General features: G+C 38.0%; 2 protein-coding genes across 3 annotated transcripts; one reads left to right on the top strand and one right to left on the bottom strand.

The window, feature by feature from the left end:
* Positions 1-921: 921 nt before the first annotated feature.
* On the bottom strand, positions 922-3,065 carry med7 (mediator complex subunit 7). The gene is made up of 2 exons (XM_042493462.1): positions 2,954-3,065; positions 922-2,088 (listed from the first exon to the last, which is right to left on the bottom strand). Exon 2 carries the CDS (start codon positions 2,077-2,079, stop codon positions 1,315-1,317), a length of 765 nt encoding a protein of 254 aa, XP_042349396.1. The 5' UTR covers positions 2,080-2,088; positions 2,954-3,065; the 3' UTR covers positions 922-1,314.
* A 1,725-nt stretch (positions 3,066-4,790) lies between these two features.
* itk (IL2 inducible T cell kinase) lies at positions 4,791-12,401 on the top strand. 2 transcript variants are annotated; one of them, XM_042493666.1, is made up of 17 exons: positions 4,791-5,044; positions 5,201-5,305; positions 5,435-5,516; positions 5,637-5,762; positions 6,049-6,086; positions 6,545-6,696; positions 6,826-6,891; positions 7,012-7,066; positions 7,518-7,597; positions 7,875-8,017; positions 8,812-8,886; positions 9,174-9,342; positions 9,427-9,643; positions 9,730-9,794; positions 9,921-10,039; positions 11,747-11,904; positions 11,996-12,401. In XM_042493666.1, the coding sequence occupies exons 1-17, from the start codon at positions 4,907-4,909 to the stop codon at positions 12,059-12,061; spliced, it is 1,854 nt and encodes a 617-aa protein (XP_042349600.1). In that variant the 5' UTR covers positions 4,791-4,906; the 3' UTR covers positions 12,062-12,401. The 2 variants fall into 2 exon arrangements, with proteins under 2 accessions (XP_042349600.1, XP_042349601.1); XM_042493667.1 differs by lacking the exon at positions 6,049-6,086 and having other exon boundaries at positions 4,953-5,044.
* The last annotated feature ends 1,495 nt before the right edge of the window (positions 12,402-13,896 follow it).

Genomic DNA, 13,896 nt, shown 5'->3' with positions numbered 1-13,896 from the left:
CACACCCAGACGCAACTGCCTATTGTCACAAAGGTCATAGGGGTAGGCCTACAGGTATATCAATGTTAGAATTCACCCATGTAATTTAAATCTGTACTAAGACAACGGAATTGGTATAATTCTAAGACATATGCTTGGTAGAGTTTCCTTCATTACAGAGTGGCTGCTGCTGAAAAACTATTACACAAACAAGGCAACAAAACACTGATTATGTTATACAAGTACTTCCACAAAGAAAGTGGCATGTGACTATGTAACTATAGTCCACACACACTAACCTCTCCATGACCACTCTCACTCAGTTAGACAGTGTACGTGTGTGACAGCCCAAATTCTTTGTGTGAACATAACAGTGTCAACATGATGAATTCTAATTCCTGAAATTTGCTGTAATATGATGCAGTCTCCCTAAACACTATAGTGACAGCATTGCACTCCTGCTGTACTTGGAAATGTCTTTATTGGTTTAATTACAAAAACTGAAAGTTGGTACCCTAGCTGATCTGTGAAATATTTACATTCCTCACAGGTACTGTTAATAATATCTACTGAATGGATTTTAAATAAAACACCATTAAACTCAACATAGGATTTCAGACCAAGTGAAAACACAACAAGTGCTTTCATACTTACGCCAACAACACACTGGCTGCGTCAGCAGTGTGTGAGTGACGCCGAACCTGTTGGTTTTTTTGTGTTAACAAGTCAGATTAGCCACACTGGCTGCATGAGCAGCTCTGGTCAGGTTCATCTAAGAAACGGTGGTTTGAAGCTTTTTCCTTGTGCGATTGTCAGCAGAAATAGAGTAAAAATGGCATTTTGATATTTAAATTGATGCTATAACACCTTTTAATTCAGTTTAAACATTTCTCTCTGTCACAGAGTTGAGGAAATACAAAGACGTCCATTTTACTCAAACTTTCTTGATCCCATTTCAAAATGAAAGTCCTCTGACAATGTTTCTGTATATTGAACCCCATCAGTTGTTGACATGAGGCATTTTACTGTGCATATTTGCAGGGCTGTGTTGTTGACAGTGCAGGAGCTTGCACAACTTGGAATGTGTGCTTATAAATGTGGAAATGAAGTACTCACAGCAGCAAGCAGCCCTGCAGAAGTCTCGAGCCACAATGCTGGCAGTGTGGACACCACAAGGGTGAAACACGCAGCAGTTCGGCAAGGTTACCATCACGCACTGCTCATGCAGCCAGTGTGTTTCTGGCCTTACTTTAAGTACAGCATACAAAAACAAACAAACAAACACAGTCTAGGTGTACAAAAAAAGAAAAAGAACATGGCTACTCAACAGGAAACTTAAGCAATTTCATCAATAATACTGCACATGGCAGCATCCTTGTCCCATATTTTGTCCTTCTTTGAAGTAGGGGTGCTCTTATCCTGGTGACCTGCTGCCATACAGCTGGCACCGGCTTCCTCGACATCCATTGGTTCAGTTTTCAGCCTGGGGGCCTGCCCAGAGGAACACCCAACACTAACTGCTGCGGACACACTCCTCGACCCATCACTAGCACCATCAGGACCCTCCATCTGTGGCAGGTCATCAGGTAAGGAGGCAAGGCATCCCTGGATCATCTCCACCACCCTCTCCAGATGTTTCTGGAACCGCTCAGCTGTCTCTAGTCTCTGTCTCTTCTGTACCTCCATCATCACCCTCAGTGTCTCCCTGGCTTGATGTGGCCTGTACTCATTTATCAGATGGTGCATATGAACAAACAGAAGCTTTAAGTCCTCCAGCTTCTCTTCCCGCTTTATACTACCAGGGCTCTTGATGAGGATGTCCAGCAGGTCTAAAAAGTTCACAAGAATGGACATGTTGAGCTTTTTAAGCTCTCTTTTGTGGTCAAACTGCATAGGATGGAGTCTCTCAATGCCTTGGCTCTCCAATGGCCGGATGATGAGGTCGTCACACTGGAACTGGTTACCAAACATCATGTAGCTGTCTCTGATGGGTGGAGGGGGCTTAGGAGCCAGACCTTTACGGATGTTTTCATCTGTGTACTCTTTGATATACTGCATAGGTGGAGGTGGCAGAGCACTAACCTGCTGTGGTTCACCCATGATGCTGACCTGAATCAGTAACAAAAATATTAGTCTGTTTTCCTTGCTGAGCAATACAAAATGTTTTCCCTCAAGTCCCTCTTTAAATAAACATCAGGCAGTAGAGGTTATTTCTAACAACCGAAAAATGTACTGTTTATTCACATTATCCCTGTCAAATAAAACATATACATAGAATAAAAATAAATACATAAGAAATTAGTTTAATCTTGTATACCAGTTGTGAGTAAAAATACCACTTCGGGAAAACTCGCTATAATTTAAATAGTTACACACAGAGAGATAGGTTAAAAGGCATTTGAAAACAGTTGCAACAGAAGTGATAATCCTTTACATAAAGGTAGCAATAATTCAAAAACACTGCTTTGCAAGTACTCAAAACGCTACAAACTTAAAAGCAACGAAATATTACACCAGTGTATACCAGTTGTGAAACACTGAAGTGCTTTTAGTTGAGTACAGCATTATCTATCAAGAGTACAAGCTCTCATTACAAAGAATGGGCATTTTCAGAGTACTGAATACTGTTTTGAAGCAATAATGTGCAAGGACGCTTAACTTCTATTGTTGAGGCCTAGCATAACAAGCGAGTGATGCTTCTCACGTTAGCAATTGCTTGCTAGTGAGATGATATTAGAATTTTCTATCTAAACATTCATTTACACTAATATATGTGTAGCTCTTCGGTCTACAACCAACCGTAATGCCAGGCTTTAGCACAACCACTGCGGTTTAGAAAAAAATCGAAGCTAACTAGTTCTGTGGCAAGCGTTGTGCTAGCATCACTCCTGCTAACCTCTGAGAACTAGTTGAGTCGAAACTACACGTTAATGAAATAAGCGACTTAAAATATAATGACGATACTTCTACATACCTCTTAAATGACTCCCTAGTTGGTAAATGTGGACTTTAGATGATAAATGTCACAGAAATGTCTTGTCGGACATTTAGCTCATGACTAGCTTAGCTCCTTCCACCCACTGACACGAGCGTCTATGTCTGCTCCAATTCCATTGGCCGAGCTGTGCTCGTGACAATTCGTTAGTCGTGCTGATTGGACCGTACCGGAGCGCAAACTACAAGCTGATTGGTCGTGATATTTGGAGTATGACAAATGGTTTGTTCTGGTTTGTTCATGATATCAAAGTTTTTTGTGTAGTGTTTAATAAAAGTTTGAATCTTCATAAATGGGTTGAGATTTAACCAAAAGGGTAAGCTTCTTTTAACAATATAATATGTAGTTTAACCGATTACTTATACTGACACATATTTTAAATAACTTCTGTTGCTATTGTTATGCTACTATTTTTCTTACTAAAACGTCCACATGAATACAAACCTCTATCAATAGCCTAATACTGTTAAGTACTTTTAAATAAAACAGAAATTCTAAAAAAAAAAAATAAAAAAAATAAGAGGTTATTTATAGAGCACTTTTCAAGCAAGATGATCTTGCCTGAGAGGATATAATCTGACTTTCATGAAAATAGTTGCTGAGGTGATATGGGCCTACAATATTGTAAGAGAATGACCTCACAATAGGATTATTTACAACAGAAATACAATAGATAAGTAAATTATCATCTTACAATAAAACCTGAAAATATATCAGTTGTTGGGAAAAGAAATATTAAGAAGCAACAGCTAAAATAGGCAAACTGTGTAGATGTTTCGAAGACATTTCAGTTCACATGAAGAATCTGCTTTAATTTTCCTTTTTTCAGTTAATGCTATGATGCAGCTTTAAAAACAAATGTCATTAAAATGTAGATAATGCTCAGAAGACTTTTTCAGACACTGCAATTGAGTAGACATAACTGAAAAAAACCATCACTCTGATTTCATCAATTCTGCCAAACAAAATTAAAACGTTTGTTATTTTCCTAGTTATATTAATGACACTGTAGACTTTTTAATGCTCACACTGGACCAAATGTGTTTACATTTCACAATCTACAGAGAAGCTTCTTCATTCAGAGACTGAAGTTTATTTTGAAATTTAGTCAAATATTTTGTAATTCATTAATTAATTAGTTAATTTGTAGGAATGCTTTTCCTGATGGTGGTGCTGTGGCATGCATCTAAATCTTTCATGCTTTGTGAGTTTGAATTGTTTTCATTCTTAAACTCGCTTATTTTTTACATTTCTACCCTCTAACTCTAATTATTATTTAGCCTGTGCAGGCAAAACAGCATTATACAACACCAAAAGCTTTATACACAAAATCTTATGGCTGCAGCAAATGCAGAAATTGCCTTGCATTGTCTTAAACCTCAGGTTTAATACATTGTAAGTAAATAACTTTTTATTCCAGTAAGTTCTAAGTGATCAGAAGTGGGTTTTTTTGACAGCAGAATTCAGTTTATGCTCACAATTAACACCTCTGCTCAATATTTGCAATTTTATCAAAACTTTTTGTCATTACCAGGATACATGTATATGTACATAACCTTCACGGTGCATATTTTGGTGGAAAATGTTCAAAAGTACAGATATTAAAGAATCACCCACGTACGACTGCACATCCGTCACATGGCCTTATTGCGACATACTCAGTGAAAGTACATGTGAGCACTCGTGCGGTGGCTGTGTGTGTGTGTGTGTGTGTGTGCATGTGTGTGTGTGTGTGCATAAGCACAACCCATTTCATGCCATAAGGATGTGGTTTACCGAGTGCAACAACTTTATGCCGGAAGCTCCACAGCCTTTGTCAAGTTATCATCCACAGGTTTTTTTTCTGTGACTGCGAGGTACTCAGTCAGTCAGTCTTTCTCCGTAAGCCAAAAGCCAACAGTGTTTTTCAGAGTGTTGTTCATTGCTGTCACCATGTTCCCCAGGGTGATTTTGAAGGGAACTATGATTAAGAAATCTCAGCAAAAGAAGAGGACATCACCATGTAACTACAAGGAGAGGTTTTTTGTATTGGACACCCAAGACCTGAAGTATTCTGAACGCCGCCCGGGGGTGAGTACGCACTAAACCTATGAATACACTGGATTAAAATTTAAAGTTTTACAATCTGGAGGCCAAGTCTTTGAAGAAAGGAATGGGAACACCTACAATTTGAATCATATAATTGGACTGTTTAGCACACATAAAGCAAAGATCATGTTCTTTCAGAGAAAGCCCATGCCAAAAGGCTGCATCGAGCTGTCCAGAATCAAGTGTGTGGAGATTGTGTGCACTGATGTCCCCATACCATGCAACTATAAGTACCCTTTTCAGGTGAGGTTATACACAATAATTAAACATAGTGTTACACACAGTGAGTATTATGGATTAAGCATATTGTAAAAGTATGACCTAAAAACAAGACCATCAGTAGAATTTTCTCAGTTTCAAATATCTTTACAGGTTTTTCACAACAACCACTACCTCTACATTTTCGCCCCAGACAACGATTGCCGTCAGAGATGGGTCAGAGCTCTTAAAGAAGGTGACCAAATTTACAACATCATGCTTCAGACAATGATGGCAGTGCAAAGAAATTAGTGTGAACCCTTAAATTATGAGCTTGATTTTTTCAAACTTTATGTCATTAATCTTTCTCATACAGAGACAAAGCATAATGATTTGGTTGCAAAATATCACCCAAACTTCTGGATGGATGGAAAATGGAGATGTTGCCAACAAGCAGAGAAACTGGCAACGGGTTGTCATGTGTATGACCCAGTGGGTTATGGTTAGTATTTTTTTTTCTTTTGTCCTTGTTATATATATACTTCCATTAAGGATGTAAATCTAATTTTTGTATTTTATTTCTCCTGACATACTCTCATCCATATAAAAATCTCACATTAATACTGTAAAGTACTGTGATTTTTTAAAATTTGTGATTAGGGCATATTTGGATCTACATTTCCTAGGGCGACATCACTTCATTCTTCCAAATCCAGTGACATATTTCTATTATGTACATTTGGATGTGCCAAAAAAAATTCTCCAATTTCCGTTTTCTAATTCCACAGCTTCTAAAAAGCCACTTCCTCAACTCCCGGAGCCAGAGGTACTACTTTCTAAAGCATAAATAATATTTGCTGTTAAAATATTATTGATGTGTTTTTCAGTACTGCTCAAAATAGAGGGGGTAAACAAAATAATGTTTTGATATTCTGAAATTCTGTTGCTTGCACCAATGTGCCTGTATTTTGGGAACAAATAATTTTTCAGCTCGGTTGACTTGGTAAATTAAGGCATTTCTATTCTCTATCTATTATGTGCATTGCCTGCACTGTCTTTTACAAAACAAAAAGTTAAGTAGAAAAAAACCCTGCTTTCTTTATTTTCAGCCCCTATGTGGGAAGATACAGTGCTGCAAAGTATTTAGTTATCAAAAGTATTACACAAAAATTGCGCTTAAATTGGCTTAAAGAGTTTGTTACTTTCATATTCATAGAGCACAAGAATATCCCTTGTCATGTCATTGTTTAGATTTTTAGATGCAGTTTTTTCTGTCTCTTCCAGATGGGACTGCATCATGCAGGACAAAGGATAGTCATTGCTCTGCAGGACTATGCACCACTCGGAGATGATGACTTGCCCCTTCAGAAAGACCAGGAGTACACCCTGATTAACAGCTCCCACTCTGACTGGTGGGCCATACAGGATGACAAGGGGTAAGGCACTTAAAGATACCCATCCCAGGCTTGGTAACAACTTTAATTTGAAAGTAATAGCACTTTATACACAGTAAGTATGCGTATGAATCTATGATTAATTTATTTCTTTTGCTGATTCCTCATCAGGAACACAGGCTTTGTGCCCAGTACTTACGTAGCTGAAAAATGTGGCAACAACTTTGAGAGATTTGAGTGAGTTCAATTTCATTTTGTCTGCTCTGTGCTTCTCGTTATGGGGATATGGGGATATATACAAACCCATTCTGCCCTCTATACAATTAATTTATTTAAGGGTAATTTGTCTTTTCACAGATGGTACAACAAAAAAATAACGCGGGCGGAGGCAGAGAATTTGTTAATGAAACAGGTAAAAACAATGTCAGTGTTTAAGTATCCAGGTGATTATTCCATTTTCATTTGTTTGTGCTTCCAGCCGTGCTTTGACAGAGAAACAAAATGCTCCAAATAATGATTCTGATGATAATTGGCAGGATGTTGCTCCTGCATAACGCAGCACACTTTTGCTGTGACTGTGCCACCTACAGCAGTCTCGCATTTGCAAAATTGATGCAATTGCACCTGTATGCACGACAATAATGTGACACAAAATGGGACTAGACAAATGTTTCACAACCACAGTGTTTCCTCCAGTGTTGAATTTCCTGCCGTGAAGCACTTTGCTGAGTTTTGCTCAAAATGACTGCTGGGCCAGTGCTAGTATTACAGTATCTGCAATTGAAACAAACAATGTCTAACAAAGGTAATATTTTACTTCTTTTTTTTTCTCTAATTATTTGGTTTCAACTCTCTACTTTTAGGGGAAAGAAGGTGCATTCATGGTGCGTGACTCAAGGCAGGCAGGAGTCTACACAGTGTCAGTCTTTACCAAAGCACCGGGGTAATCTGACATCTTTTTTATGTATTTATCTCGTACAAATAACATATGACTGGTAGATAACGTGGTGCTAAATATACATGCTCCTGATAAGCTTGATGATATGTGACTGAACCAAATAATTAAATGCTTCAGAGTAGTAGCTCGACACACCTAGTGTATATTTAGAATGACTAAAATAACAGTGACTGTTTTCCTCATCTTTCTACTATTTATTTACTGTGAACATTTCACCCCTGTTTGATCTGTTGCATGAAAGCATCTCTTTGTTGTACTTCAGGTCTAATGGGGAGAAAAATCCAAGAGTGAAACATTACCAAATTAGACAGACGGAAACAGGAGAGGCCACATTTTACTTGGCGGAGAAATACCTGTTCAGCACCATTCCTGAGCTCATCCATTACCACCAACACAATGCTGCCGGTAAGTGTGTTTGCTTCTCGCATGTAACAGTAATAACACGGAAAGATCAGATGCCACAAGGAAGCTCAGCTTATTAAACAGCTCATGTCTCACAAACATGGGGACAAGGGGCAAAAGAATGTGCTGCCCTGCTTTATATGTGAATATGTACTAAGGGGAACCCCACCTAAATTAAGAATTCCAGTATGCCATTCCATGGCCCAAAAAAGTTTCATTTATGAAAATGATCTACTCTCTCATAAAGCCAAAAAGCATAGAAGTAAATCTCAAACTTTTTACGTCAAGGAGTGTCTTGCATAGACAATGAATGGGAGCCTGATTATGTTGACAGGTAGAGACAAATAGATTTGCACACCAAGTAGCTCTTCCTCATACTGATAAACAGAAAGTCACCATCCAAAATACCCATGATGCCTATACAAGTCAAGTGACATACCACACTGTTAAATAATGGTTAAAAAAACATACAAAGACTACATGTACATGTAAAGTGCAAAAAGTTACATGAAGAAATTATTAAGGAGAATATACAGTGTATATATATAACTTAAACATACAAGGTAGTAAACAATAAATAAACAATATTTCATTCTTTTTATAGCACTGAAAACAGAAATTAAGAACTAAAAACAACTCAAAAACAAAACTTTTCCCCCCTTTTGTTAGCTCCCTTATACATGTTCACCAATATTTTTGAACTGTCTGAGACAATAGGAATAACTTGTGAATTTTGTAAGTGAATTTTGAAAATGGGCGTAGTTCTCCTTTAATTTGTCTTTGTGTCATCTGTGCAGGCCTGATAACGCGTTTAAGACACCCTGTGTCTCAAGAAGGAGGCTGCTGTCAGGACATTGCTGATCCCTCAAATGGTTAGAAGATGTACTGCTGTGTAAAAATGGGTCAGCTGGTTGAAGTGGAGCCTAAAAGAATTCAGAACTTGACGCTCTTGATTTTGCTGACCTCTGGTGGATCTCACGGAAGTATACTCAGGGTGCATTTAGTGCACCTTGACAGTAATCTGACTGTTTGGTGTTGTGCAAAAAAAACTGGAACTTTTACAATTCTTTATAATTATTAAAACTATTTTTAAGCTATTTTATCTGAATTTAAGCAGATTATCAGTGTTGTTGTTCACCACATGTTTGCTCCTCCACAGATCAGTGGGAAGTGGACTCTGCGGAGCTGACCTTGGGTCAGGAGTTAGGCAGCGGCCAGTTTGGCCTGGTTTTGGAGGGGAGATGGAGGGATAAAAAGGTGGCAGTGAAGATGATAAGAGAAGAGTGCATGTCAGAGGAAGAATTTAAAGAAGAGGCAAAGGTCATGATGTAAGTGCACCTCATGAACTTGCTTCATATTGTTCAGGTGAAATGAACCACTCAGCTCATGTATGTGTCTGTGTGTTTAAACAGGAGGCTGTCTCACTGTAAGCTGGTTCAGCTTTACGGTGTGCGCACCCAGTGTTCTCCCATGTGTCTGGTGTTTGAGTTCATGGATAACGGCTGTTTGTCAGACTACCTGCGAGCCCACAAAGGGCGTCTGTCTCAGGACACATTGTTGGGGATGTGTCTGGATGTCAGTGAGGGGATGGCTTACCTGGAGAGCTCCAACTTCATTCACAGAGATCTGGTAAATCAACAGATACAACCTTTTTGTGATAAAATGTTGCGTATCCACTCTGTTAGTTAATCCATCTGCTCCTCTTTCTTTTGCAGGCTGCCAGGAACTGCCTGGTTTCAAAAAACAATGAGGTGAAGGTATCTGACTTTGGTATGACCAGGTAAGCTTTTCACTGAGTCTTTATCTGACATATTTGTAGAACTTTAGAATCACAGCATTTATTTTCTTTTTACTAAATGTCAACATACTACTGTATAATGGCGGGTGTCCACTCTCTGCTCTGTAGATTTGTGCTTGATGATCAGTACACTAGCTCCCAGTGCTCCAAGTTCCCAGTCAAGTGGTCGTCCCCGGAGGTCATCAAGTACTGCAAGTTCAGCAGCAAGTCTGACGTCTGGTCATTTGGTATGTTCATCTGTCTATCTGAGTCTTTTAGTTGTTTTGTTTGTGTCTGGCTTCCTGTCTTTGTTGTCATGCACTATCCTTCATTTGACTGTTTTTAAAGAGACAGTTAACCGTCAGGTTGGAAACATATTTTTCCTTTTACCTGTAGTGCTGTTTCTCAGTATACATAGTTCTGATGTGAGTTGCTGAATTATGGAGATACCGGCCGTGGAGATGTCTGCCCTTTTTCAAATTTAATGGAACTAGATGGCACTCAGCTTGTGGTGCTCAAAGCACCAAACAATATATTCGAAAAAAATCAGCAGCAATATCGCCTTACAGAAATCACGACTCGCTTACTCAAGATAATCCACAGACCTTGTTGTGAGCAGTTTCATGTACTACTTTCTTTCTGCCGAACTACACCCGCCAACCGTATCAACGCGCAGAAGGAAGTGTGCATTTACTCATATAGACAAGAGGCGTGTCCTTGTGATAGTTCCAGATGTAAACATTAATGGCTTCCTCCTTGGCTGAACCGCAACATAAATAAGCTCAGCGGGGCAAGGTAAGCTAGCAGTTGATTCACACTTCCTTCTGTGCAATGATATGGTTGATGGGTGTGTTTGGTAGACAGAAAATAGCTCCTACATAAAACAAGGTCTGCGGATCATCTTGCGTAACTTGGTCATGACCTCTGGAAAGAGACATTGTTTTTAAGGTTCTCAAATGTATTATTTTGACATTTGAGTATTTCAATTATGTTTGAGAGAAGGCAGGCATCTCTATGTCCAATTTCTCAGACACTCGGCAACTCACACCCAAAAATTCAAGATTGATTTAAGTTTTTACAGTAAAAAAACCTTTGGAGTTATTTTCTGACTGGTGAACAACACACCAAAAACACCCTTGTTTCCCTGATGGGACGCTTACTCTGGTGTTGTCTGCTATAGTGGACTTAGAGAAACTATACTAAACTGCAGGGATTGAAACCCACATTTAGAAGCAAACAAAAGATATTTCAAGACACAGATGTTTGTTACATCTGTAGAAAAAAATCAATAGTGTAAAAAGCATTGGTCCGTTATTAATTGAATAAATTAGGAATAAATTTCATTGATTTCTTTCTTTGTATGTGTTCATGTGTGCACATGTGCCAAAGACTGTAAGAATTGGTAGCTATTTTCATGGAGCAAAGCCAGCTAGTGGATTTGCAGTAATCTCCCAGAAGTTAATACTGTTAGGATCATCGCCAAAAAAGGAGTCTAAACAGTATATTGACTTGGCATGGAAAGTTCCCAAGGATAAAATCTTGTGTTTAGAAGTTGTTGGATGCATAATAGTGTTTCAAAAATAAATATGTTCAATAATACACATATATTCATTAATTTCCAACAAAATCAGTCTAAATAATAAGTTTTTGACAAGACAAAAATAACAGTTTTTAAGTACCAGGAATAATTTCTCAATTAAAAAAATGTAATTTGGTAGACAGTGCAAGACAGCATGTAGCTAAAAACAACTGCTAAATGGATGGACACGTGGCTCTAAATGTCTGTTATAATACACTGTCAGTCAGTCCATTTACTTTTGATGATGCTTGATATTGCCATTCAAAATACTGTTTGCAAAACACTTCACATTGAACAACCATGCAAATGATTAACCAGCCACACAAAAACAGATTAAAGGGTTAACTAAGCAGTCTCTTTGTCCACCCCTGCTCAGGTGTGCTCATGTGGGAGGTGTATAATGAGGGCCGTCTGCCATATGAGAACCGCACCAATGCAGAGGTGGTGGATTCCCTGAACGCTGGCCTCAGGCTCCTGAAGCCACGCTTGGCCCCAGACGCTGTCCACCTGCTCATGGAGTGGTGCTGGAAGGAGGTAGGCACAGGAAATGAAACATAGCTGCTGACATACAAAACACATCAACAAAAAAACTCAAATGCTTTTGTTTTCATACTGTCATTCTCAGAAACCAGAAGACCGTCCATCCTTTGCTCTCCTCCTGCATGAGCTGGCCTCCCTCTCAGACCTGTGAATCAACATCAGATTTGAGGTTGAAAAATATGCAAATAGCTCTATTTATTCTATTTATTTATTACTAGTTGCTTGTCAAATGTTTTCAAATGTCTGTGAAGTTCTTTCGAGTAACATAATTACGATGGCAGTTTCAGATTCCTGGATTTTGCACTTTATCTGTTTCATACTGTAGCTCTGTATACAGTCTGTTCCTGAGAAGGCTCACACAGCCCATTCACACAGCTTACTGCAAGTTTATGTTAATTAATGTTTTAAATATATCAAAAGGTTTCTGTACATAAAATAGGTGAGATGGTTGTGATGTTTAACCCACTGTGAATTAAATGGATTTGTTGTCATTTTTTCTGATAAGTTTTTGACACATTTTTAGCACTTATAGTTAGATAACAACAAAAGTAGTTGATTTCATGCACTTTTTAAAAATGAAAAAAAGGCTCCTTAAGTTTCCACAAATTCTAGGTTTTAATAATTCAGATTATTAATTAAATTTGGAACGTCTTTGGGCAATTACTCACTCCCTGTAAGCTTAAAAAGCAGCTTTTTGCTGCTTCTTTACAGAAAACAGTAGCTATAGAAAGCTTGAAAATTTGGGTCAAATGTAATGAATTCCAATGGGGACGAGTTTTCAATACAGACATCATCAAAATGTTAATAGAAACTACTCAACCTACAAACTTTATGCTCCAAAAAGTTGTGGTTTGGGCAAAATATGGTCACATACAGCACAGCTTTCTTCTATGTTAATACAAAAATGTGCTGCTATGGTTACACATAACTAGAAAAATGTAAATAACAAACTATCATTACTGGTACCTATACAGTATGTGTTTGGGAAACGAAACAGGAGCTCTGCTGTGCAGGTGTAGTGGCCAAAGATGGAAATACAAGGCATGCAATGCTCTCTGTTCCAGAGATACCAACTTAACTAATAACTAAAAGTAAAAAGCAAAATAACTAAAAGTATCAAGTCAAAGGTGATTTGTAATATCCATAAGAAGAGAAAAAAAATGTTCAAAAAAATTCCCTGAACATCGCATGAATCTAAATGACTTTTATAAATTCAGCCTATTTTCATGTGGGACAGCTGTGATAGAGCCAAACAAAGTTTATGGACACATATTATGAAGTAGGAGGAAGATGTATCTATGTGTTGCACTGGATAAGGACCTTTCATTTCAATGTTTTTGCCTGAAAGGGACAGTTCATCCAAAAATCAAAACTAAAAATTTTTACTCTTACCTGTAGTGTTTTTATCAGTCTAGCTTATTTTGGTGTGAGTTGCTCAAGTGTTTGAAATATCAACCATAGAGACGTATGCCCTCTTAAATATAGATATGTAAATATTAATGCTGTCCTCCTTAGCTGAGCTGTAATATAAACTAGCTCAGTACTGCCAGGTGAGCTAGCAGTAGATGCACACTTCTTTCTGGCCAGTGTAGTTAGGTCGAAAGAAAATAGTTTATGATCAAAAATGAAAATGATCAAATGCCTTTTACAAATCCATATATGTACCTGCTAAACACAGTTTAAAGTGTGGGATTAATAATAATTTAAAAAAGGCCTGGGGCAATATGGTCCCAGTGGCATCTTGCCACCAGGGGTCAGAGATGACCATTGTTTTATTTTGTGTGGTATCATAATACTTTTTTTCTGTTTTAATATAAACAGTTTTATCTCTAACACACTGGCCTATATCTTTAAAGATAAATTGCCTAATTAACAAACAAACAACCAACAAATAACAATACCACCACCAGCAACACATACACTACAATCTCAATGGCAGCAATATATATAAAAAGTAGGTTATACTTTAGATTTTCTTTCTTGAAA

Source organism: Plectropomus leopardus, chromosome 9 (genome assembly GCF_008729295.1).
Source record: "Plectropomus leopardus isolate mb chromosome 9, YSFRI_Pleo_2.0, whole genome shotgun sequence".
NCBI classification, from domain to species: domain Eukaryota; kingdom Metazoa; phylum Chordata; class Actinopteri; order Perciformes; family Serranidae; genus Plectropomus; species Plectropomus leopardus.
This window is presented reverse-complemented; position numbering and strand designations above follow the sequence as displayed.

Bases quoted from the DNA above. Each gene is read 5' to 3' on its own strand.
- med7 (XM_042493462.1), bottom strand. From the start codon at position 2,079: ATGGGTGAACCACAGCAGGTTAGTGCTCTGCCACCTCCACCTATGCAG.
- itk (XM_042493666.1), top strand. From the start codon at position 4,907: ATGTTCCCCAGGGTGATTTTGAAGGGAACTATGATTAAGAAATCTCAG. The intron at 8,887-9,173 runs GTTAGAAGATGT...GCTCCTCCACAG, and splicing joins CATTGCTGATCCCTCAAATG to ATCAGTGGGAAGTGGACTCT. The intron at 9,343-9,426 runs GTAAGTGCACCT...GTGTTTAAACAG, and splicing joins GAAGAGGCAAAGGTCATGAT to GAGGCTGTCTCACTGTAAGC.